This window comes from Anneissia japonica, unplaced genomic scaffold (genome assembly GCF_011630105.1).
Source record: "Anneissia japonica isolate Jap-2015-1 unplaced genomic scaffold, ASM1163010v1 scaffold1339_len174410_cov115, whole genome shotgun sequence".
Taxonomy (NCBI): Eukaryota; Metazoa; Echinodermata; class Crinoidea; order Comatulida; family Comatulidae; genus Anneissia; species Anneissia japonica.
Window position 1 is genome coordinate 85,586 of NW_022737119.1, and position 24,253 is coordinate 109,838.

Consider the following 24,253-nt stretch of genomic DNA (forward strand, 5'->3'; position numbering starts at 1 on the left):
ATCATATACATATAATGCCCTTCATAGACTAAATTTATAAGTATGAAATATATACGATCTCAAACAAATTATATAGATCACAAAATTAATAATTGAATATACATTGTGATTGATCACATAACGAGTATTAATTACTGAGTATGGAAATCATACCGATTACTGGTTTTATGACAATCGATTCCATATCAAGAATCTATTACTTTACAAACAAGTAATTTTACACCACTTATCGTTTTCACACGTTACCTATTTCACATAAAATATTATTAATTAAAATTAATTTATATGTATTCTTAAATACATGTAGGATGTATGACATACTGTATGTTGCATAATCATTATACTTTTATGTCGGTTACATACCGATCACAGCTAGCTCGATTATCGGTTACAAACAATATAAATCACCATAATAAGCATTAATTATTTACAAAATAATGACGATTTTCAACGCTTATTTTAAAAGTTTGTACTTGATTTAATTCTCGATAGAGACATGCAATTCAACGAGTTAAGGACCTACGATCCTGATACGTTTAATGATTACAATCATATACATATAATGCCCTTCATAGAATAAATTTATAAGTATGAAGATGGATATTTTTTTAATCCTGAAAACAAATCCAAGAGTCAAACTACAAAAAAAATTACTGTAGGCTACAGCTCACTATTTGTCACTATTTGTATTTTGAGTTTTTTTTTTTTCGTTTTCAAGGTATTTGAAGAATAACAAAATAACAGGTCTGAAAAAGGGAGTCTTCAGTGGTTTGACAACTCTTCGAAACTTGTAAGTGACAATTGACAAGTTATCAATAATCTGCGATCACAAACGAAGATTACTTAGCAGAATATGTGTAAATCACTGGCTTAGCCAGCGAGCCATCCGGTCGTCTTTTGGACGGCCTACAATTATTTAAGACAGCCACTTTTACCAGGGAGATGTAAAAAATAAAGGAGGGAGCTCGAAGTTACTTAAGCTGAAGGCTACCCGCTGTGAATCAATTAACAAGCAGTGCACTATGGTTTTTTCAAAGTCGGAATGTCGCTTAATCCTACCTGCGGCTACGAAGGCCGTTCGCGTTATCTTCTTTGAAACCCAAGGCATCCACCGTCCAAATTCAGCCCTCTATCGGTAATATTTTGTTATTTTTTACATCTCCCTGCTTTTACCGTGACGGCTTGGACGGCTTGGCCTAATCAGCTCGGCCTAACCTAATTGGCCCTGGTCTACCTGTAGCAAATTCTTTATATTCTTCAAATCTATCGAATGTTAATTTAAACTAAAGCTAAATCGAATTTAAGTTTGATAAAAACAATATTTATTGATTGAATGTACGTTGTTTTCGTACAAAATTCGGTGGGGATTCCCAAAGATGGGCGTGGCCCGCCTATTGGCCATTTTGGACGGTCTATTTTGTTTTTCTGGCTAAACCCCTGTAAATACACATTTAACTAAGGGATGCATGCCAATCACTTTTAGCTTCCTTAATAATCGTTTTTGGAACATCACGGTATTGTGTCTGACTAACCAAATGCAGAATTTCTTTGTAGGCCCTACATATTATAAATCAATTACAAACCACTGCCTAAACTCACGTATTATCGACAATACACCAAATGAGTTATCGATCTCAAACAAATTATATAGATCATATAATTAATAATTGAAGATACATTGTGATTGATCACATAAAGAGTATTAATTACTGAGTATGAAAATCATACCGTGATGTTTTTCGAACATCACGGTATTGTGTCTGACTAACCAAATGCAGAATTTCTTTGTAGGCCCTACATATTATAAATCAATTACAAACCACTGCCTAAACTCACGTATTATCGACAATACACCAAATGAGTTATCGATTTCAAACAAATTATATAGATCACAAAATTAATAATTGAATATACATCGTGATTGATCACATAACGAGTATTAATTACTGAGTATGAAAATCATACCGATTACTCGTTTTATGACAATCGATTCCATATCAAGAATCTATTACTTTACAAACAAGTAATTTTACACCACTTATCGTTTTCACACGTTACCTATTTCACATAAAATATTATTAATTAAAAATAATTTATATGTATTCTTAAATACATGTAGGATGTATTACATAATATGTAATGTATGTTCCATAATCATTATACTTTTATGTCGGTTACATATCGATCACAGCTAGCTCGATTATCGGTTACAAACAATATAAATCACCATAATAAACATTAATTATTTACAAAATAATGACGATTTTCAACACTTATTTTAAAAGTTTGTACTTGATTTAATTCTCGATAGAGACATGCAATTCAACGAGTTAAGGACCTACGATCCTGATACGTTTAATGATTACAATCATATACATATAATGCCCTTCATAGACTAAATTTATAAGTATGAAGATGGATATTTTTTAATCCTGAAAACAAATCCAAGAGTCAAACTACAAAAAAAATTACTGTAGGCCTAGGCTACAGCTCACTATTTGTCACTATTTGTATTTTGAGTTTTTTTTTTTTTTTCGTTTTCAAGGTATTTGAATAATAACAAAATAACAGGTCTGAAAAAGGGAGTCTTCAGTGGTTTGACAACTCTTCGAAACTTGTAAGTGACAATTGACAAGTTATCAATAATCTGCGATCACAAACGAAGATTACTTAGCAGAATATGTGTAAATCACAGGCTTAGCCAGCGAGCCGTCCTTCCGTCTTTTGGACGGCTTACAATTATTTAAAGTCTGGTTTCCTGTCGACGTAAAGTTCAGAATTTCTTACGATTCATACGATTCTTTACGAGAAGTTGGACAAAAACAGCCGCGTCTTGATCGTGCTGGGCCGCAGACAAAATAAGCCGGTTACGATTCTTACGATAAGTTGAATTTTTCAAGCTCGAACGGCAAAGCCTCTTCTAACGTCGTCACATGCATGTTACGTCAAGTTGAATTTTTCTTTGCGACTGCGATATGTTAACATTTCTCACTTCCTGTCAGGTATCCTCATTAAAATTACCTGGCGATAACAAAATCTATAAGATTTTACATGCCTATCATTGTGTTTTAAAAAAGTGGCGGATATGCTTCTTTTTAACCATTTTATAATAAATAGGTAAGAGTCAATGAGATTTCTAGTTCGTCGACAATGTTGTTGTATAGGCAAGATATACAGACAACATACGTTTCCGCTTACGTTTCTTATGAAAAGTTTACTTGGAGTCAACTTTTCATAAGAATCGTTTGCAACGCAACGTATGCGAGTTCATTCAACAAAAAGTCACTAAATCGCGGTTTCCTGTCAAATAGTGGAAAATCGACGTATCACATGAAAATTCAATACGTCGGTTTCCTGTCCAAAACTGTTTTGCGACGATTTTAGTTTACGTTACGTCGATTTCACAACGCACCAGTCGTAATCGGTTTCCTGTCAAATCGCATTTTCTTACGATAAAACGACGTAATCGTAAGTAAACCTGCCTTCTTACGTCGACAGGAAACCAGGCTTAAGACAGCCACTTTTACAGCGACGGCTTGGACGGCTTGTCCCAATCAGCTCGGCCTAACCAAATTGGGCCTGGTCTACCTGTAGCAAATTCTTTATATTCTTCAAATCTATATCGAATGTTAAATTAAATTAAAGCTAAATCGAATTTAATTTTGATAAAAACAACATTTATTGATTGAATGTACGTTGTTTTCGTATAAAATTCGGTGGGGATTCGAAAAGATGGGCGTGGGCCGCCTATTGGCCATTTTGGACGGCCTATTTCGTTTTTCTGGCTAAGCCCCGGTAAATACACATTTAACTAAGGGATGCATGCCAATCACTTTTAGCTTCCTTAATAATCGTTTTTCGAACATCACGGTATTGTGTCTGACTAACCAAATGTAGAATTTCTTTGTAGGCCCTACATATTATAAATCAATTACAAACCACTGCCTATAAACTCACGTATTATCGACAATACACCAAATGAGTTATCGATCTCAAACAAAGTACGGTATATAGATCACAATTAATAATTGAATATACATTGTGATTGATCACATAACGAGTATTAATTACTGAGTATGAAAATCATACCGATTACTGGTTTTATGACAATCGATTCCATATCTAGAATCTATTACTTTACAAACAAGTAATTTTACACCACTTATCGTTTTCACACGTTACCTATTTCACATAAAATATTATTTTATTTAATTATATTAATTAATTTATATGTATTCTTAAATACATGTAGGATGTATTACATACTGTACCGTATGTATGTTGCATAAGGATTATCCTTTTATGTCGGTTACATACCGATCACAGCTAGCTCAATTATCGGTTACAAACAATATAAATCACCATAATAAGCATTAATTATTTACAAAATAATGACGATTTTCAACACTTATTTTAAAAGTTTGTAATTGATTTAATTCTTGGCAGAGAATTGCAAGGCAACGAGTTAACGACCTACGATCCTGATACGTTTAATGGACTTATTTCCCTTAAAACTTTGTAAGTTTTTTTTTTGTATATTTACACTTACTAGGTAATACTGTTATTGCCTCCTACAATGTTAACACAATCAGGTATACTACTAATAATACAGAAATAATGATGATGATATATAATTTGTGCAAAGGTATCATAATAAATACGCATTTTGAAACATTGGTTTTATTCGGTCTATGTATTTCACAGATATTCGGATAAGTTTAGTATCTGCTGCATTATGAAACGTGTCCCTGACTGCCGTCCGGCTACTGATCAGTTTTCCTCTTGTAAAGATCTCTTGAAGAGGGAAGCGTTGCGGATCCTGATGATGATTCTTGGAATTACTGCCCTTATCGGCAACTTAGCTGTTATTATACTACGATTGCTGGAAAATGACTTTAATGTCCAATCCATACTCATAACTAATCTTGCAGTATCTGACTTGTTGATGGCGGTTTACATGATAATCATAGCAGGAGTTGATCTTCGCTACAGGGGTGTGTACGCAACGTTTGCAGAGGCTTGGAAAACCAGTTTCCTTTGCAGTTTCGCCGGGTCTATCTCCACATTATCCAGCGAATGCTCGGTATTTATGTTGATGCTTATGAGTTTTGACCGTGCAGTTACCATAGCTAACCCGTTCAGTAACATCCGACTCAATCGTAAAAGATGCATTAAGATTATCGGTGTAGCCTGGCTGGTCATTATTTTGATCAGTTTCCTCCCGATGTTCAACCATCTAAGCTTCATCAACATACCGTATTTCGGAAGTAACTACTATGGACGGCAAAGTGTGTGCCTGGCACTACCGCTAGCAAGAGACCGATTACCAGGCTGGGAATACGCCATAGCGATTTATATCGCCTTCAACCTCTTTGGATTCGTCGTCATCGCCGTGAGTTATATCTCAATTTACATATCTGTAAAGAGAACAGCATCGAGGGTTAATAGAAGTCAGAGGCGCGCAGAGGAGGTTAAGATGGCAACCAAGATGGCAATGATCGTCCTAACCGATTTCTTTTGCTGGTTTCCAATTATCTTGATGGGAATTGGATCAGAGGTTGGTGCCTGGAAGCTCCCAGCCGACATATACGCCTGGTCAGCGACCTTTATTTTGCCTATTAACTCCTCTCTCAACCCATATCTTTATACAATCGCTTATAAGTGTGACTTTAAGAAAAAGTCACCGAAACAGGCCGCAATACAAATGCGTTCAGTCCAGCCCCTGTCTCTTATACACATCTAGATGTGTATAAGAGACAGATCCCACACTGTGCATTCTGCTTGTGCCCTTGGGCAAGACACCAAGCCAAGAGTAAAAGTTGGTTCGATCACTAATGTGCTTACTACGTCTACGCATTGGGCCCGAGACTCGCGACTCTGTGGTCTGCCTTATGCTTTTATGAAGGACTAAAACCTCATGCCAATATTATTATAAATATAATGTATGATATTTGTGATCTTAAATATAGGCTTTGCCTATGAAGAAGATACAATCTGTTGTGTTGTTTTTAAAAATTATTAGCTGCCTGCTGTTAAATCGTTCCTTTGGCAATACATTGACTATGCTTTTATGTTATTTTGGAATTTTAACTGTAGTTTGAGTTTCTAATTAAAAAAACATTTCTTTGTTGATATTTGTTTGTATTTAATTGTTTTGGATGCAACTTTCATTGAGTAGTGTGGCACTGATGGAAAATTATAAGTTCCTAATAAATTATTTTATATAATATATATATATATATTAACGTTAATTAACCTTAGTAGAATAGTGCACTTTGAGTAATACCATCATTATCCTTGAGCCACTGTACATTGTATTCTGCGCCCTATTTAAATTCGGGTTCATTGATTGATTGATTGATTATTATTAGCTTATTTTATTCTATGTTTAAGAATAGTAACAAGTCAATTTGTGAAGGTAAAACAACAGTCATAGCTATATTGTACTACCCAGTATATGATATTCCTATAGAGAAGTACATTATTCATCACGTCATTTAATGGCCTAGCAGAATAATAATTAAAGTAAGAAGCACGGTTTGATTACAAAGTATTGGTTTATTATACAGTGTCGTTGTATTACTCCGTGGTAGGTGTGTTTTATTAGCTATTCTGAACGACCACAAAACTGAGTGTCGTATAGCTTCAACCACATGATGCGGCGTAGCCCTACATACATAAGGCCTACACATGATTCTGTGACGTTTCCGCCGTTTCGCTCCGGGTTAGGGAAGAGTAGTATTAAACGAGTAGATAATTAGATACACTGTACAATAATATCGAGTTTAATTTTATGTTTAAGCCCAGTCTGATTGGTACAGATTCGACAGAACTACTTTTAGTAGAATAATATTGCACTGTATAGACATATATTAGCGGTTATATATTATTTTAACACAAGTATAATAATTGTCTTAAGTGAACTTTAGTGATTCAATATCGCGTCAAAGCATTTTCATGCTAATAATAACTCTATACGGTCTCTATATCAACGTCATCGTAATACAGTGCCTTAATGTTACCATTTTACATTTCAACTATATTGTATTTTATTTAGATATTGTGAAATAGATATTACTTAGGCATTACTTATTATAAGCCTTCTGTGTTATGTATAACGAAACACTCGAATCATATAATACATACATGTACTGCACTCTATTTAAGAATCTTGCGCACCTTTACTTATTTATATATTTATTTGTTTTTAACAATCTTAGCTGTATCAATTTCTCTTGGAGTGAACTGTCATTAATTTATATTAAACAAGAAACATGTTACTTATAGGCACTCGAGATAAGTGTACGGTTTATCTTATTATTATTATTATTATTATTATTATTATTATTATTATTATTATTATTATTATTATCATCATCATAATTATCACTATCATTATTATTATTATTATTATTATTAATAATAATACTATTATTATTATCATCATCATAATTATCACTATCATTATTATTATGATATTATTATTATTAATATTATTATTATATTATTATTGTTGTTGTTTTCTTGAGGTTTAATTAGTTTTTAATAGTTAAAGTATCAGTAATTGTAACGTTTAACAGGACCATGAAAACAGGTTTAAAAATACCTGATGTGTTTTATCCAGTTTAAATTTCTTCGAAAAAAAGTAATATGAGTGCATAGCCTTAGCTAGTCTAACGAATGTAAGGAGTCTGGTGTCATTTTTGCGTAGCTATCGCAGACAAAGCCAAAACGAGAGGTTTTATACTTTAACAGGCACTCGAGATAGGTGTACGTTTTATAGCATTGTTTTGTCGACGTTTTATATATAATCTATTTATAATCATTGTAGTTTAAGTTTTTGTAAGTTGAACGTTTAACAGGATCATGTAAAACAGGTTGAAGATCTACCTGATATGTTTTATAATGATTAAATTGTTGTTTGAAAGTTGAAAAAAAAGTACAGTACCTGTAATTTGAGTGAATAACCTTCGCCAGTCTAACGACTGTGAGGAGAGTGGATCATTTTTACGAGGCCATCACATGCGGACAAAGCCAATACGAGAAACAGGTTGTACTTACACGTATCGAGATAAGTGTGGTTTATATATAATTGTTTGGTTTTTTTTTTGACGTTTAATAATATAACATATTTATATCGTAGTTTAAGTTCCTGTAATTTAAAGGTGTAACAGGACCATGTAAACAGGTTTAAGATCCACCTAATATATTTTATCCTGTTTAAATTTGTTAAAAAGTAATCTCTGTTCATAACTTTGCCAGTCAAACGATTGTGAGGAGGTTTTACTATGCGCACTCGAGATAAGTCTACGGTTTATTATAGTAATATCATTGTTTTATCGACGTTTAATATATAATCTATTTTTATGTCGCTTACCGTAAATGATCGAATAGTGCCTCTTTCGAATAAACAGTGGCTTATTAATTATTTAAAGCATGTTTATGTCATTAACAGTGAGGATTTTCCACTACATATTTTTCTAATTTTAGATAAATTTTCTATTATATTATAAAATTATTAAAGAAAATGGAGAAAAAGAAACATGATGTTTCGTAAATTATCATTGAAACCCAATGTGGTTTTTCTCTCGGAAATAATAATCTGTAACATTGCAGAAAGCATAGTGTTAATATTATGAAGTAGTAGGCCTAATACAGTGTAATAAGCGCCTCTCTGAAAAATAAGGACCTTGAAAAAGAAACAAAAATTATATATGCGCTGTCTGGTGCGTGTTTGGTCATTTTCGGTACGTAACTTTGTTGTTTAATGTAATTGGTAAATATAAACACACTTACGCATTTATTTAGCACAGGGGTGGCGTTAGTGAAGAGAGTCGGGGTAAGGGCCCTCCCTTTTGGTGAGCTCCTCTTCCCCTTTGGGAAGGAAAACACAATTGGTCGAGAAGAAAATATAAATATATTTTTTTAGATATCTGGCAAAGCCCACTTACGCTATCGTCGGAGATTTTGGTCCTCCGTCGGGGATACTGGCACCACCCCTGATTCAGCACGTTAATAAAATATCAACGCAACTTAGAGCCCACTACAAGGATGGCTTTATTTATGATAATGTCTGTTTTACTGATGTGTAAGCTAAACGAGAATAATTCGTTGCATTTATACTCAAACTATGAATGTTATGTAGTGTTGGGAGAAAAAAATGAAACATCGAAATTAAATATAGTTGTCGTTGAATGTCAGAGTGTGTTGTCTATTTCGTTGCGTTCCGTATAAATACAAGAAACTGATACCATATCACATTCACATTCATTCAAATTGATTTGTAAAAAGCACTAGGCCTAGTTGGAAGTTCGTGTTGGGTGTTGTCTTCAACATAAATATAAAAATAAAAGCCTACTTAAATCTGAAAATGATTGCACAATAGAAAAAATTAGCAAAATACACACCCATTTTTAACATTCTATTGAAATAGTGGACAGGGTGCATAAAATACCGTAATGTTTTAAAACATCGCCTATTTGAATAAAACATATCCGCATTAGAATAAGCAGTATGACATGGTCACGCAATCTAAATATATTTGGAACGAAGAAATAAAAATAAATGAGGAGTTTATAAATAATAAGTCTATTGATAAAGAACTAGACCAAATCCGAAAAAAATATTAAAATAGAGGATTGCGAAACACTGGTTAACAAAAGCAATATATAATTTAGGGGAAAAAAATAGAAAATCCAAGTAGAAGTAACAACAATACTGTTACATGCAAAGCACAAACAGAGAATAGGAAACACAATAGCTTAGTATTATATACAATATGTACATTTATTAATAAAAGCATAGATACATTATTATTAAAAGAGAACAAAATTGATGGTGGTAAAACACAATTAAGTACTTTAAGATGCTCGAAAACTTACAGAATTAGCTGAGCCCACGGCTAAGAAAGTTGGATCAAAGACTGGTGTCCGAGACCGCAAGGTCTATAGATAAACTTAATGAACTACGGCAGACAGCAGAAGTGCAATAAAGTTAATGATAACTTTAGACCTTTTGGACTGACTAACTGATAGGATTGTACCCCATTTTATACATTTATGAACAGGATATTTGGGGGGAGATTATTATGACATCACCACATAACTTTAAGATGAATTTACTAACTTTAAGATGAATTTGGGAATGCCATCATCTCCTTAAGGATGAAGTTGTATACATGACATCATCACACAACTCAGATTCAACAGTCCCTTAACCTTATTTGGAATATTAGCCAACAGGTGATTTGGACAACAAAATGTATGAGGGCACTTTAGAACGAACTTTGTACATGCACTCTACAATATGGCTAATACAGTCTAAACTATTACAAAGTATAGTAAAAATAACATAACAGTATTTAACATTGTATTATAGTAAAATAAATGTATTAGGTATAACCTAACACCTAACAATACCAAAAACTCAAATAAATGGTTTGATAATGAATGCAAGAACCTCCGGGCAAGAATGCATAAAGCGTTGAGATCATTTAGAAAATTTTGATTTGATGAAATGTATAATACATACATAAATACTAAAAAAGAATACAAAGATAAAATTAGGTTTAAGAAAACGTCTTACGAGATAAAAGAAGAAGTATATTATTTCTAATTTGCATGGTAATGGCAACAAATTCTGGAATACCTTCAAAAATAAAAAATATGGTGAAACAAATATTTCATGTGCACAATGGTTTGAACATTTCTAGTCAATATTTAATAAGCAACATAATAATAATTATGATCAACCAAATAAAATAATAGATGAGATACTTGATGAAGATGCACAAAATTTAATAAAGAATATAACACTGGATGAAGTTGTAGATAGTATAAAACAGTTAAACAGTCACAAAGCCCTGGTTTATATAGCATAACCCCAAATATTATTAAACAACTGTCAATAAGTTTTTTTGGACTATTGTTTTAATTTTTAATAAAATGTTAAATTTAAGTCAATTTCCAAAACAGTGGTCCTATGGAATTATTGTAGTACTGTACCCATACATAAAGAAAATGATTTAAATGACCCGAAAACTACCGACCAATCACGCTTCTGTCAATACTTAGCAAAACTTGGTTAGAATAATAAAAAGTAGAATAAGAGAGTGGGTTGAAAGAAAAGACATGATATCGGAAGAGCAAGCCGGGTTTCGGAAAAATTATAGCACAACCCCCAACTCTTTCGTCCTCGACACAAACAAAAGTTTTTACAAAATAAGAAAGGAAAATTGTAGTGCGTTTGTAGATTTCAAACAAGCATTTGATTGCATAGATAGGGTAACTTTGTTTAAAAAATTAAATGATATCAAAATGCCGATAAAAATCATTAAACTTTTAAAGTCTATGTACACATACACAAAAAAATCAAAATAAAAGCTAAGCATGGTTTAACAAATGACATTGAATGTGCACGAGGTATGAAAAAAGGCTGTTTGTTATCACCATTACTTTTCATTATTTTTCTAAATAATTTCAAAGACGTTCTTTTAAAAAACGATCTACATTTTGTTCAATAAATAATCAAACCATTTCACATTTATTATATGCCGACGATCTGATTTGATTTTCTTTTACTAAAATTGGGTTACAAAAACAATTAAATTGCAAAAATAGTGTATTACAAATAAATTAGAAATTAAAAAATCAAAAAAAAAATTATGGTATTTCGAAAAGGGGCATTGATGGGTAAATATGAAAAATGAACTGTAGATGAGGTAGAATTAGAAGTGGTTAAACAATATAAATATTTGGGTTTTTCATTTAAATAACAGGGGCACATGGAAAGTTATGGGGGGGGGGGGCGTCAAGCAGAGAAGGGAGGAAGAGCCATGATTAGCCTCAGAAAGAAAATGTATAATATTGGATTCACTTTTGCGGAAATACAATTAAAACTTTTTGACAGCCAAGTAATGCCTATACTATTGTACGGTAGTGAGCTTTGGGAGTATAATAACTTAAAATTTATAGAAAACGCGTTATTTAAGACATTGTAAATTTGTACTAAATGTCCAGCGGTCCGCTCCAAATGAGGGAGTAAAAAATGAATTGGGAAGGTTCCCCATTAAATTTTATCACCTTATTAAAATGATGAGTTACTGGATAAAAATTAATATGATGGAAAATTCTAGGTTATCAAAAATATGTTATCAAAGGTAAAGATTGTGGGCTGAAAACGGAACCGACTGTTGGGCGTTTGGAATAAAATCGATTTTAAATATGTTTGAAATTGAATAAATGTGGGACTCGCCTTTAAATGAGAATTTCTTAGTAATTTTTCAAACTAAATATATTAAATTCCCTAATCAAATATATTTTTCATTGAAATTTTAAACTCAGAACAACAATTTCAGTATTTCTTTTGTCAAACCATAGTTTATTAATAGAAAGAGGTCGTCCTATGAATATTATTAGAGAAAGTAGAATATGTTTATTTTGCGATAATTGTGTTGTTGAAGACGAAACTCATTTCCTGTTTGTGTGTCCTTTTTATAAAGGCCTGAGAAAGCAATACATTCCCGAGTTAAACTTATTTTTCACTCAGTGATATTTTTGTAAATTATAATTTTCATAAAATACGTCATCTATCTATTTATTTAAAGAAAGCATTTAAAAAAAAAGAATATACCATTTCCGAATATGGTATAAATCTATGTTTTGTAAAATGGGCCAGGGGCCATTATTTACGAAATAAAGATATGATGATGAATGATGATGATGATGATGATGATGATGATGATGATGATGATGATGATGATGATGATGATGATGATGATGATGATGATGATGATGATGATGATGGTCTGTGGTCTTGGCTGTGTGCTTGTTACTGTACATTATATAGGCCTATGGATGGGTTTTCAAGGAAAACAGAAAAGAACAACCAAAATAAATTGTTTAACGTAAAAGAAAGTGGTAGAAAGGAAACCTACAGAAATATAGGGAAGTGATAAAAAAAAAACACTGAATGCTTTATGAAGGCGCTTCAAGATCATCAAATATAGTCTCTGAACATTATGTGACAGTGAATTAAAGAACAGAAAATGACCTCTCTCCATGCGTCTTTAATTGACAATGTAGGCACATGGACGTGTAGAAAAGAAAGGGAATCTTAACGTCCTGTTACATTTTGCTTAACGGAGTGTGATGAGTTACAAGAGGAAACACAAACCAAATCAAGCATTAAGAACAAGTTAAAATAGTTGAAGTAGACAGCGGTATATTAATAGAACTATCTAGGTTAGATTATTGACAATGAGCTCTGTTTTTGGAACACAGTAAATCAATCATGACTAAGATAAGAGAAATTTAGGATTATATTATTATCACAAACGCTATAAAAAATATTACATTATAGCTCCTTTTTTGGGACACCAAACAAAAATAATGATTTGACTATACAAATAATGTTAGGCATGTTTTGATTGTCAATCCTTAATAATGGGATATAAATGCATAAAACTCTCCCAATGAACCCTACCATGCCGAAAAAGTATGAAAAGTTGAATCTATAAGTGGTGCTTAAATTACAAACACCTTATGGCTAGTTCTAAACACGGACTCCTCGGAACATATTAAAAGTCTTCATGTACCCCCATGCCTTAACAGTACTCACTGTCGATATCCCAACAATAAGATTATAGATAGAAGATAATTCGCAGCAAAAGTACAACATTAAAAAGTGACAGATACTGGAATTCGAAATAAAAACCACCTCAGCCCCTGAAGGGTTGGGGCAGGGGTACACATTTTTATGTCAGATGCACTTCTAGATGCCCGGAAATCTTTTATTCCCTGATTTGTTAAAATCCAGGTATAAAACAAAAAAATATATAAATCAATATTATTATTATATAATAACACCTTATGGCTGTCTCTAAACCTTGACACTCAAGCCCACGCTACGCAAAATAAAAGAGTCGTTATCAAACACTCATGTATATGATGATAATAATATGTCATTTTAATAACGACGAATTGTACAACGTACAGTAGTAAACCAGAGGTTGGGGCAGCCGCTCACAGATAGTCATACTGTATAATGCACTGTGCTGCCCCTAATCTAACATAAGGACTTATTGTAAACAAAATAGCATACACTTAATACATCCAAATGATACATCCAAATGATGCATTAACATTCAGTTAAGCATATACATGAACATTAAAATACTACAATAGAAATAGTATACATTATTGTATTGTATTGGAAACGTTGCTTAATCCTTAAGATCAAAAATATCAATAGAGAAAGCTATAACAGAAAAAGAAAAAATTATTAAGAAATGGAGTTCTTTTATTTCATTATTAAAGTTCTTTAAGTTCTACCTGCCCGTCACCACAGTCGTATGTTTGTTTTGTATCTTTTGTTTTCACTTTGAGTTTACTATGATGTATTCTGTCTTTGTTTGGTTTTTTTCTGTAACCAATAAAATAAATGAATAAAACATAAAAAATAAAAAATAAAAAAAAAGTTGCTTAATCCATAGTGGAATAAAATGTAAATACTTTACATATTGATTATGTACACCAGAAAGTGTTTGGGTGCCAAACGCCCCAAAGCCCATCAGCATAATGGGCACGCACCCAAACCTGTATGGTCTAGGGCCACGACCATCCGACACAGAATGTCCAGTGTTATGGGTAAGCGAGAATCTGGTGACTTGGCAATGGAGTGGATTCCCCTTAATATTTTCTTCACTAAAAATTAGTCCGTAGGGTCTCATGAAGCAGGTTCCAGTTGCGTAGGTACGCTTTTTTGGAGGCCGCGGTTTATGACGATGATGCCAAATGACGAGCCATAGGGCTCAGGTTTCGCCCAACTACCGAATCATCAACAAGGAACCCTGTGAAATAAAGTAGAAGATGAACGTTGAAAACCAAGTAAAGTAATTATGTATAGCCCCGATGATGGCACGTTGACGGGATTCGGTTCTAAAAACGGAAAAAGTGTACGTGCTTTATCGATTTGGAGACGTGAAAGTAAATCTGCTACAGTACTGAAATATATTTCTACCCCAGGGATATGTTTTGGCTTAAAGAGTATGTTATACCGCAGACAGCAGAGGACTAACGCCTAAGTAAACGCAAAAGTACCGTATCCTTTGCTGTCTTCTTGTTGATTACCTGTACGACCGCTTCGATTATACTCATATTTACAGGGAGAACTAATCACGTAAATTGAAATCTATCAAAGAAAACAAGCTGAAACAGATGAACTATAAACTATTGCATAACATTGTTCTATACAATAAAAAAAAAAAAAGGTTACACACATAGAGAAATGCTAATGATAATGCATGTCGAGAGTGTAACGTAGTTGATACACAATTATTTTACCGGTAGCTGCTGGTTCCAGACGCTCTTAGCCCATTGGTAGGGTTAGAACCAGTCTTCTTGGATAAGTACTTAAAATGAAGGTCCATTTGGCTCTTTTGCACTTTAACGAACCCATTGTATTTTTCGGAAGAGTAATGGGTAACCCCGATGTTATGGTTTATTTCTGCATCTTTCGTTGTGGAATGATGTGAACATGTAGCTACCATGAAGCGCCTCTTTACGGCTGCAGGTAGCCACGGACCACGCCCATACGCAATTCAGCACAATGACGCTGCAAGTTATGGGTCATTCTCCTACTTTTACCTTTAATTGTGGTGGGCCTATTGAAACAAATTTTATAATTGTTCTTCTTGATACAGAAAACGTTTACATTAATTAACATCTTTTTTCTTTAAGAGCGTAATAGAAAATAGTTGAAAAGAAAACTTATTAAGTAATTTTAAATCAACGACCTCTTTCACTATCGTTTGCTGAAAATTCTATAGTATTTTTATATTGCTATCTCGCATTAATGTTGACTGTTCATTTTGATTTTCAAACAAATTTACTAAAATGTTTTTATATGCAATGATGTGACTAATAATTAAAGTTGGGATGACCCCAAAAAAAGAGAAGTAAAAAAACACAGACTCTAAACATCTTTACATAAAGCATACATAAAAACAAATATAATATGATTCAGGGCCAGCAGATCAGCAATTACATATTGGAATTAAAATATAACGCCAGTTAAAACAAATACAGTGAGTAAAATCTATGCCTATGTTAAAGGTATTCAGTTATTGATAAGGCACCAACTGATTAGCAGTAATATGTTTACCACACTGTTGTAGGACGGTGGAATCATGAAAAATTGGTCTAAAAATCTAGCAGACCCCAAATATTTTCGCGGACCCCCAATTTGTTCGTGGACCCTCTGCAAACCCATTTGACTTGGCGGAATATTGAATCAAAATTTGTCTTTGAAAGTAACGAAAGTCAGTGATACTTTTTAATATATATTTACATCTGAGAGCTAACAGCATTTAAAACTGCAGGTCTCCCTATAATTAAAGACCCCTCCAAATTAACAAATGTCTTTTATCTGTTTTATTCTAATTACAGATCAAACCTGCTAAAGACCATGGAAACCGTGGTCCCAAAAGTGGTCTTTAATTGGAGGGAGACCTGTATCAATTAAGTATTGTTTATTATTTAAATAAACAGTTGGCGGACCGTAAGGTAAAATGCAGGGTATGCTGGGGCTTGGGGTTGCCATTGGATTAAGGGTTGTTGCTAGTAAGTTAGTAGAGAAATAAAAGACAACAATGAATCAAGTATATATTAAAACTTATAACCATTAAGGTTTGCAATTGCAATCACGATTTGCCGACAGCAACAAAATTAGGCTACCGTAAATGCTCGAATAAGCGCCGCACCACAAACGTGATTTTTTTGTTTTTGTTAAGCGCCGCTCTAGAATAAGCGCCGCGGCGCATAATGGAGAATGTAATAGAACCGGGTTATAAATACAATACAGTGTTAAAATGAATAAATAACACAATGAAGACACAAACCTTTCATTATAAACGTATTTTTTTTAAAAGATGATATGACCTATGATAGGCATACTGAACTACTGTAATACGTGAAATAGGTAACATGGGAACGGGCATGGAAAGTGCCATGCCAATATCTTTCTTATAAGCGCCGCTCTGGAATAAACGCCACACTCAAGCTTCCAAGCACTTATGGTACTGAGACGCGGCGAAGAGGAGCATGCGCACATACTCTAACAAGCAGAGCTCCCAATCCTGTGTTAAATATGCTATTCTAATGCCACCACATGGTTGCAAGAAGAGCAATTTTAGCCAATTAATGCTAGCCCGGGAACCAGCCCGGTAAGAAAGAAAGAAAGGTGGAGGGGTGGGGGGGGGAGGCGTTATGTGCGAATAAATGAGGGAAAGTTTAATTAATTGACGAGGCATGTTGGGGTGGGGGCGTTATGCGCGAATGAGGGAGAGTCTAATTGAATAGGCATGTTGGGATGCAGGGGTGAATCTCCCTTCGACCTCTACCACCTTAATTAACTTGAGTTCGTATTTAATTGATTTTTACTATTTTTGCAAAAGCTTTACATAACAATTTTCTTATACAGAAGAACTCCCCTTACGTCCCCATCTAAAAATCCGCCTTTTGTAAGGTATGCTTCCACTTCCATTGACTTTCAAAGTCTAAGCAGCTGAGAGTATGATGCAATGCAGCTATCATATCCTTGGGTACCAAACTTAAGCCTAAATTGAAAACAAGCCATTCTAATGAATCTCTGAAAATTAAGGTTGGTGTAAATGAATTTAGCTTCAAAATGCTAAATAAAACAGATACAATACCGGTACTTTTTTTCGGCGTAAGCAGAGCATACCTTGCCTTGACTGTCTGCCACTGAAATAAAATAAGATTGCAATCAAAGTTTAACAAAGACTGTGACAAACCATCTAACATCTTAATTAGCTGATTCAAGGAAATACTAGTCTACCACCATCTATTTTGTCTTATACATGCATGGGGCCAGTGTTTTATATTAAAACTGTAACTTTGGGAATTTTCCGCGAAAACACTACGGCTAACACTTACTAAGAGAACACACCTATTAGTACTACATGACGGGAGGACGTTTTAATACAACTCCGCTGCAAAATTTAACACTTGTTATAGGCAGGTGGGGGAGGGGAGGGGGAGATCTGAAATTTGCCGACAAGGGGACGACGTGTCCGACTGAGGGGTCCGAACCAAGACGACGATGAAGCCCAGTCGACGTCCCGGAATAAAAAAAAAAGTTCCTGTTAGGGTTCATGGGGAGAACTTTTTTTACTTAATTTGGTCCTAAATGTGCTTTTAGACAATATTAGGGATTGACAATCAAAATAGCGTTATTTGGATTGGAAAAGTATTTTTAATTTTTTGTCAGACGACCTTATCGTTAATAATAATAATAATAACGATTTTTAAAGCGCAAACATCACCACCAAAAATTGGTTCGTCGGACGACAGAGAGTCCAGGCCTGTCCGACGGTCAAATTTCCCCCTCCCCCCAATGGCGCCACCACTGATTGTATCCTGTCACCACAAAACTAGTTTTATTCAATTAAATTTACATTTGACTTTTAATCCATAATATTGTTCTTTTTTTTTTCCTAAAATGGATATCAGTATTATAGGTCCCTGTGGTAAGTTTTCATAATTTCTAACAGTTGGGTTTTATAGGTTTATAATATTTAATTTTGTTTCAAGAAAGTCAACATTGGCAATACTGTTACTCCACTTTGTGTAAACCAATCTTGATAATGTTGAGGCCCTTAGCAACTGTGTGAACTTTTCTTGTCTCTGTAATAATAGTTATCTCATTTTGGATTTCAGTCCATAGCTCACACCTTATATCAGGCCTTTAATAGATAATATCTAAACCTGAACGATAAATAAACGGCATTTAAAAAAAATTATAATACTGTAATTGTGTCTGTTAGTGTTATGCCAATGTGTTATCTTTTGGTTTTATATTATATCTATGCTATCTATTGATAACTAATACGCACACGTGCTCCACGTGTAAACTGATTATGTCAATACAATTTATTATAGGCCTATTGTATATTCTCAAATATTACAAATTTAGAAATTAAGTGTGAATACCTTAAGTTAATAGCAACAGTTGGTAGAGTAGAGTGAAATAATTCAACATTTTCTATATTCAATAACTGTAATTGAGTCAATTTCAATTCATCTAAAAATCCTAATTTACAATGCGTAATTATTGGTCGAAATACAGCTTGGAGGACAAGAAGTTTAATTTAAATTCAAATTAGCATGAATAAAACACCTGCAAAATTTTACTCATTAAGTGTCTCTAAATTAGAAATTCAGAGGCACATCATTCTAGACCTCATATCGTAACTTTTACTTTCAAATGAATAAATCTAATACAGGGAATGTTAAAAAAAAACCTCGATAAATCTATTGTAAATGACAAAACATATGTAATTAACAACTTATAAGCTAATCGAATTGAAAGACTGGTACAATATTAATATTAATATTATGACTGTGTGGAATGACTCTTTAATAAAGATTGTAGTATTAATAGAGGGCTGTAGAATGTTAATTCAATTAGAGTTCCGATATAGAAACTCTAATTTCCATGATTCATTCGAGTCGTTTCTACGGCCTATACATTTTAATTTATAATAGGCCTACATTTTAATTGTTTATTTTACTTAATTTCTGGGGAAGTAGTTATTCTACGATGTTCATAGTGCAATGAGATAGCAAGACTGAAGGCTGATTGGTAAGAACTAATTTTTGCCCAGACTCGGTGTTCTTATTTTTAGCCGATTTCAGTCTTAAAATGTTCTTATTTCGTTCATATTTTTAAACACTTTTCAAACGAAGCCGGGCCGGCGGAACGATTTTCAAAGTGGAAGGGGGGGGGGGGTGCGGCCACTAGTAAGATGAATGGGAATAGGAATAGGCTCATTTTTAGAGGGTGGGGTAGGGGCACAATTTTTCAGAAGTACCCCCAAAAAGGAAGTGGGGTCCGAGGGTCAAAATTTAAGATTTTCCACCTCTTGAAAACGGTTAGACAAACTTTCTCATTCTTATTACAGTAAATGGGCCTGTAATGTGTGTATACATACAACATTTCTAATTGGCGGAAAATGAGCTAATTGGCGGGAAATGGGGATCCGGGGCTTCCCTGGAAAAGTTTGAATCCTGAATGGGGGGAAACGAGCTTTCCCGAATTCTGAGGCGTCTTTCAATGACTTTTAAGTTCTTCAAAATTCAAGGTTTTCCCCTATTGAAAACGACTCCATGATTCGATGAACCCCAAAGAGAAAGGTCTGGGTTACCCCTGGGAAAATCTCGATTTCAAAATTAAGTATTTGCATACGTATTCTTTTTTCTATGAATCGATAAATCCCAAAAAAGAAAGGGGGGATAAAAAATGTTTGATTCCTGGATGGCGGGAAATGAGCTTTCCCGACGTCTGAGGTGTCTTTTAATGACTTTTGAAAAAGCATCTTTTCATCTCTTAGTATTTTGTCAATTTGGTGCTTTCTTGTCGTCTCCGGACTCTTCTTTGGTGGCCAGTGCGGGGCTCTCTTTTTCTTTTATCGAGACAACGTCGCTGTCTTTGCAGTGCAGGGTAGTGGAGCTAAGGGCTTATCCCAAGGTGGAAGGTACCGGAGCCCAGCATACTGCCTAACGTGTGCCTGCGTGCACATGGGTTTGATAGCGACGCTGTTTCGATGTTAGATGGTGGAGTCCCATATCTGGTCACCTTTCGGTTTTTCTGTGCCAATTGTCACTATTATTTTTGGTTTCACGTTTCTTATTTAAGTTTTTATTTTATTTTTTTTTAATCTTGGGCTATATCTCAGACATGTCGATGCGCCATGAGCGTCTGCGACGGATACCGGCGCATTATAAATGTCCGTTTATTATTATTATTATTATTTTAAGTTTTTCAAAATTCAAGGTTTCTGCCTCTTAAAAACGATTCCATGAATCATCGAACCCACAGGGAAAGACGGATTTTTGATTCCTAAATGGCGAGAAATGCAAATGAGCTTTCCCGACTTCTGAGGTGTCTTTTAATGACTTTTAAATTCTTCAAAATTCAAGGTTTCCTTCTCTTGAAAACGGTCAGGTAATTTTTTTCACTCTTATTTCAGTGAGGCCTACTATGTGTGTACCGGTAAACATACTTTGCATACATATTCTTTCTGTTATGATTCAATCAACCCCAAAAATAACATAAATTTCAATAAACCCTCTGGCTATAAAATTTTATTGTCTCTCTTACATTATTAAACAAACAAAAATAATGATTTTTCGATGAACAATGCATGTTCCCTTTAGGTTTGTTTAACCATTATTCCTACAGAATGTTTCATTTAGACCCAATGGTTTTTTTAAAGAGCTATTTAGGTCTGGGTCCTCAAAAAATGAAAAGACCCTCATATTTACACCTTTCACTGGATTGTCAGTAACAGATACAAATTTATTCCTTGTAACTTGATTAAACTTTTCCGTAAGTTTCATTCAGATCAACTGACCGGTTTTTTAAATATCCAGTGTACTGTTTGACCTTAATTCACTTTAATTTGTACTCACACGCACACCCCACCATAGATTGACATTAAAGATTAGGAGGCACATCCTTGATATAGGCCTATAGCACGGAAAATTGTAAGCATGGGTAGTAACCAGCCAGAAAAAATCAGTGCAAAAAGATAGGAAAAATATATGCAAGAAAAAAGAAGAAAAAAAAAAAAAACAAAAACAAAAACAATGGCTTTTCCTAGTACTGTTGGGAAAAGCAAATAATAACAATAGACCTAAATAATAGAAAGTATTTTAGTTTCATAAAATCTAATTATGTAAAAATTATAGCTTGAATTTTTACTTTCATTCATTTCTTATATTAGATACTTTGCCGCTTACATTTGTATATAATAGGCTGATCCGTGAAAATATTGTTGTTACTTGTGCAATTATTTAAATCAAGATTTAATAAAAGATATGATATATCTTGATGTAGGCTTGTATAGTTATTGTTTTATTTAACGCACGGGCTGTAAAGGGGAGGAGGGAGTCTGGGGGAAACTGTCCAGGGACATATGGAACCGTTTTTGCCACTTTTTATCATTTGCTAGAGTCCAGCTATCACGAAAGCAGCAACTGAGGTCAAATCAACCCTGCTGTACAAGTAGTTTGGATCAACCATTTTTTTTTTGGTAACTAATCTTTTTTGTGCCAGGCGCCACTCATCTGGAATAGCCTTCCAGTGCACATTCGATCTTCACATCTGTGGCTGTCTTTAGGTCTAACTTAAAGACTCACCTCTTTAACTAATTTTCCTATTTTTTTTTTAATTATTATTTATTGTTGCATTATTTATTCATGATTCCAAACTTTGCCACTGCTTCTTTTGATTTGTTTACTTGTTCTGTGCTTGGGTTAGGCAATGATCACGGCTGCTTGTGGGTTGTGAGGTGCCTAAATATGTGGGGTGCAGCGCTTCGTATCTGCAAAGAAAGGCGCTTTACAAATGTTACAAACAAAATTCAATTCGCACAGTCAATATTCTTTTGTTAAAAATTGTATTTGAACACATATTTTACAGTACACATAGTAGAATTTAAAGTGAACAAATGTTAAGATCTCTCTTTCCCTAGTCCACGCTTTCGTGTTGGCGGGATTAGCTTAGCCCTACGCTACACCCCTACGGAAATTTTCAAACGGTCCAGACTATAAATTGTATTTTTTTGCAGAAATATAGCCTAGCTGCAAGTATCTTGTCTTGGGACATTTGCTTTTTAATAAAGGTAATAAAAGCACACAAAAAATTCAACTGATAACTAAATTAGGCCAAATTACATGAAGAAAGAAGTCAAACACTGCTAACACAATCAGGCATCCATAAGTATGACGTCATTTTAGCGTTGAATCGAACTATCACGCTTGAGAGATTTTTTGACCCCCATGAGAGGCAATTCACTATCTAAATCGGCGTGAGAAGCTGTTATAAATATTCCGACAAAACTATATGGATTTTTAAAAATTTTTCTTCACGAATTGGTAGATTAATATTTTTTACAACATAATCCGCTTGGGCCAATACAAGAAAATCATAGATTTTGTACCAAAAATGTACTTTTGTAAAAAAAATACAGTTTTCTCCAATGGTTAAGGCAACCTTGGAGAGCAAATGATACAACGTTTCCATGATTACCGGCGTGGGGATGTCACGAGATGTGGGGGTGTCCAGGGGAAATGTCAGCTGGGTTCAACCAGCCTACAACCGTTGCCAAGAGCACACTACGCCAGGGGAAAATCAATACGTCAAAAAGGAAGGGCCGATCGATACCCTAGAGGGTCCGGCATGCCACATTGATTGATTTTCTATAGGCCTAACCTCTGAGCCGTTTTGGCGATTTGAATGCTATAATTTCATTTACTTTTTACTTTCCAAAAGAAAGGGGGGGGGGGTTCGTGCTTCTAACTCTGCCCCTCATATCACTACTCACTAATTTGCATATTTAAGCTAATTTGCAAATGGAAAAAAAATAGGGACTCATTCGATTTCGCGCATGTTTATTAGTGTATACACTAGAAAAAAAAATAATCATAAGGCTCCCTCGGGAGAGGCAAGATCCCAGACTTCTTAGTGATTGCTCATGCAGGAAAAAATACTTCTTGTAATTAGGATTGTCAACATTCAACAAAGTTGTCTTTTTAGCATGTGCACTCTGTTCACACTGCAAATATCTAAACAGGTTGATTATTCAAATTAACATTAATAATACTAAAGAACTGCACGTTACAGATTTATTAAGGTTTTGTTTTTAAAAAATATATAAACCCAACCTCTAAAAATGTGTATTTACAAACAATATTCACCCTCGGCTTAAACGTTGGGTGTTGATGAACTTCGGTATTATGACTATCACCAGCAGCTGATCCCGACATTACCTCGGACATTGCCCTGGACGCGACAGACTCAAATCGAGATTCCTGAGGGCCGCGGCGTTCACTTTGGGTTTCTCTTAATTGATTTGAGATTTACAGTACAGCAGATTCAATAATCTGCTGTATCCCTTGCTGTGCCATTTTCGATAGGTGATGGTCTGCGACCTGTAGACAACACACAATAGGCCCCAATTGTAACTTTCGAGCACTGATGAATATTTATTACTTCGTTATTTGCATAACGAATTATTCATAATCCATGGCTTCCTACGGTGTCATTATTTATATATAATGACACTCGACCTCAACGGTTAATTATATATAATTGGCAGTAAGAAACCATTATTTAGAAATAATGACCTTGACACGATAACACATGTGCATTTTTTAATATACATATAATG

General features: G+C 34.1%; 1 protein-coding gene across 1 annotated transcript in view; it reads left to right on the forward strand.

Moving 5' to 3' along the window:
* LOC117117084 (G-protein coupled receptor GRL101-like) overlaps positions 1 to 5,743 on the forward strand; it is a 10,503-nt gene extending 4,760 nt beyond the window's left edge. Inside the window, exons 2-4 of the mRNA XM_033261268.1 lie at positions 2,546 to 2,617; positions 4,447 to 4,518; positions 4,705 to 5,743. Coding sequence (XP_033117159.1) covers positions 2,546 to 2,617; positions 4,447 to 4,518; positions 4,705 to 5,743 — 1,183 coding nt within the window. The remainder of the gene's footprint in view (positions 1 to 2,545; positions 2,618 to 4,446; positions 4,519 to 4,704) is intronic.
* Positions 5,744 to 24,253: the final 18,510 nt, after the last annotated feature.